The 3895-nt window shown below is 38.8% G+C and overlaps 1 protein-coding gene across 1 annotated transcript; it reads right to left on the reverse strand.

The window, feature by feature from the left end:
• Positions 1-1256: 1256 nt before the first annotated feature.
• Positions 1257-3315, reverse strand: LOC109240330 (BSD domain-containing protein 1-like). The gene has a single exon (XM_019406957.1). The coding sequence runs from the start codon at positions 3173-3175 to the stop codon at positions 1598-1600; it is 1578 nt and encodes a 525-aa protein (XP_019262502.1). The 5' UTR covers positions 3176-3315; the 3' UTR covers positions 1257-1597.
• Positions 3316-3895: the final 580 nt, after the last annotated feature.

A 3895-nucleotide genomic window follows, 5' to 3' on the forward strand; every position in this document is an offset into this window, starting at 1 on the left:
AAGATTTTAAAAAAGAATGGGGGTTGGGGGGGTTTAAGGTACCCCAATAATCCCGTGGTATGGCGAGCTGTGCAGCAAATGGACTCCATGCAGCTAAAGTATTTCCTATGTGTCTAAAAACAATGACATTAGTGAATTAGGAAATTGTCTGTGTAGAAATAGGGAGGTGAGAACATGAAAGGTTCAGTTCCCCCTTTTTGTTGGATAATTGTAACATGAAAGGTACAGTTCCCTTTAGTATCTAGATTCTATTCAACTGTCCACCTTCTTTTACCTTTCTTTGGTTCGAGGAGACTTTTTGTGATTACAAATAATACAACAAATGGAAGCACATTTACAAGGTCTAAATGGATGGCTCTTGTTCAAAAGCATAACTGCAGAAGTGCATAAGAGAACTGAGGAATAGAGGTTACCACAAGAAAATTTGGCCCCTATAATTTCACATGAATGTTACCATGATACACAACACTGATTACTTGGGAAAAAGAGACTACCTAATGTTTATAAAGGCAGAGAAAATTTTTATATCATCCTCCCAGTTAGATGTTTAAGACATCTTTTTCTTATATGACCAGGAAATCCATCTTGGGCCAACCCTTAGGACCAACAACAACAAAACTCTGGGATAATGGGCCCACCCCTCTACCTTTCTCCACTTAAATGCCAGGCTTAGTTCGCACGTATTCCTCGGGTTTCAAACCTTTGCCACTTGAACTAAAGCCCTGAAGCAGATGACATCTTATTCTTATGGTTGATGGAAATGGTTACCTGAAAGACACAGATAAGCTTTATCCAACTGAAGACTCTCTGTAGATTTGCCTTATTTAATGCGGTCGTGCTTATATAAGTGGCTGAACTGTTCGACCAATGATAATTTAAACTACCATGTGACGCGAGTATATGACCACCTGAGGAAGTGCTAACAAAACATCTGATTTGAGCAAGGAAATTGTAGAATTCAGAGAAACTCAATTGACAGTTGACTCATGAAATAGGGAGGTGAGAACATGAAAGCGAACAGTCAGCGTTTATCTAATAGCAATCTGCCTCCTTTCCCAAGACACATAATCACATTGCAAGCATTGTTCTTTTTTGATAAAGTAATAAATTTTATGTATTAATATTTGGGCAAACCAAACGTCAGTACAAAAGAAGTATACCAAAAAAAGTAGAAAACCTAACAAAAAGATACTATTTTCTACTAACGATCGCAAGCCTTCACAACATCACTCCAAAGAACTGAACACACTTCACCGGGGAGTTCATAAATGCATTAAAATAATAGATAGCAATTTGTCTATGAACATCATTGTTTCCATTCAAATTTTCCAAGTATACAAAGTGCAGAAAGACATGTTCACTTTTTATAAATGAACAGCTGGACATAACAAACTTCACTATTAAACTAAAACTTCAATATAAAGAATGAAAATCATGAATCATGATTAAACAAACTGCATGATACGATAAACATTATCTTACTTTTACTAGGTACCAAGCGTTAATGTTCAACTCTTGAGTTATGTTGCATGCTGACAGCTTTGGCATCCGGCTTCCTGCATATCTTAAGTTTGTCTGAGAATCAAGCTTTCACAGGCTAATCATCATCTTCAATGTCCCAAGTCAAATCCTCATCATCCTCTTCAACACTAAGCCTCTTCCTCAAATCAGCTCTATTGGAACTTGCAGCATGAGAAGTTGCCTTTTTGTCGTCATTACCCTCAATGTCTTCAATCTCAGCCCAATCCAAGTCCTCCTCATCAGCCCCCGTCTTTTGACTTGACACTATAGAGACATCACCACCTTTACCAGATTCATCCTTATCACCTTTCCCCTCTGAACCTATTGCCGCCCTCTCCTCCTTCTTATCCAGAGAAGTAACTTCAGGGTCTTCTTTCTTACTATCTTCGCTATTCCCCTCCTTCTTACTCAAAGAAGTAACTTCAGAGTCCTCTTTCTTACGATCTTCGCTATTCCCCTCCTTCTTACTCAAAGAAGCAACTTCAGAGTCCTCTTTCTTACTTTCTTCGCTATTCCCACTCGATTCTATGACATGTCTCTTGCCAGCACCATCTGCATTAGACTGATTCTCTTCTTTCCTACCAACAGTAGCTGAACTTAAAGTTTTTGATTCACCACTATGAGCAACATGTTTAAAAACATTGGTTGAATCCTCTTTGCTTGGTTCACTTTTATCCGGAAGCACTTCCTTTGCAACCTTAGCCGAGTCTTTATTAGCAGATTCATTCTCAGCCGAAGCCAATTTCTTTACATCATCAACGGATCTTTCAATAACAGATGAACCCTCTTTTCCCTGCTCATCAACTTTCGATTTGGCATTGCTCTCTTGTTCATTATCATCATCATCATCAACATCCCAAGACAATTCTTCATCATCATCATCTATAGATATTGCTCTCTTCACAAGCTTAGCTCTAACACTCTCTTGCTGCTCAAGCTTGTACACTCTATAAAAATAACGATACCAAAACGTCTCATGATCAACTTCATTAGGCACAACCCTTTTGTAGATACCTTCTAAAGATCCAATTTTTCCAATCAAGTTCTCAACTTCCTCACTTTTCTCCTTCAAATCAAACCCTAATTTCCACTTCTTGTACTCCTCTAAATCCTCAGGCTCCAAACAGAACGTATTTGGGTCATTTTGGATATTAATCAATTGAGATTCGAACCGACTGTACCGGGCCGAGTTCAAGACCCGATTTTGGTCAGGGGTTTCGGGTTCAACATCATCAGAGGATGCTAAAAGGGAATCTTTACCTTGTGAAATAATCTCAGCCGTAGATTTGATGACGCCGTCAATAACCTCGATAGAATTAGGAAGATCCTTAACGGCCCGACTAGCTACTTCACGGAACAATTCGGTTTCTTTTTTCAACCCGGATCCGAATTCCTGCAGATCCTTGCGGTATGTCTCGAGCACTGATTCGGATCGAGTTGACAACGTCTTGAACAGACCTCCGAAGCTCCAAACACCGCCGTCACTACCGTCGGCAGCTGGACCGGATCCTGAATAGGGTTTGTGATCCGGGTCATCGTCGACGTCATTGTCAGGGGTTTCGTGTGATTGTTCAGTTGTAGATTCTTGAGGCTTTTTGGGTATTGGGGAGTCCGGATCCGGATCATCAGATAAGATAGATTTGAAGAAATTCATAGCTCAGTGTATCGATTTGGAGGGAAGAGTTTCGGTGGAGGTGATATTCACTTTGCTTTTTCTTTCAGTCGAAGTGTCAATTTCTTGAAGATGATGTTTTCCGCCAGTTGGCAGTTCCCAACTCTCTGACGAAACTTCATTGCTGGGCCTACTTTGCTTTGGACTCGCTCTTTTGTGATTTAGTAGAAAAATTCAAAAATAGTCAGATTTACAAGTGGTAATTGAAAAATAGTCACAATTCTAAAAGTAATTAAAATTTTGCCATTTTATATGTAAAGATAAATCTGACCAAAAATACTGTTCAAAATCCGGAAAATACTCTATCATAATATACTGGAATTTCTCTACAATATACCGGTCCAGCATAATATGCTGGAAGTTCATACATAGGTGCTCCAATCTCTAGTATATTATGCTGGAACTTTTCGCATGTTGGAGTTCCAACATAATATGCTGGAAGTTCATACAGAGGTGCATCAATCTCCAGTATATTATGCTGGAACTTTCCATGTTGCAGCAAAATAATGGCCATTTTTTAATGACTTTGCAAACGCTGGCTATTTTCTAATTACCAGTCCGAACTGGCTAGCCCGTGCAAATAGCACGTGATTTACTAAACTACTTTTACATTATTGGGAATGAATAATTTAGTTTGATTGATAAAATGAATTTTTACCTCCTATAGCAAAGGTTAACATCTTATTTATTTTAAATAAATAC

Source organism: Nicotiana attenuata, unplaced genomic scaffold (assembly GCF_001879085.1).
Source record: "Nicotiana attenuata strain UT unplaced genomic scaffold, NIATTr2, whole genome shotgun sequence".
Lineage (NCBI taxonomy): Eukaryota > Viridiplantae > Streptophyta > Magnoliopsida > Solanales > Solanaceae > Nicotiana > Nicotiana attenuata.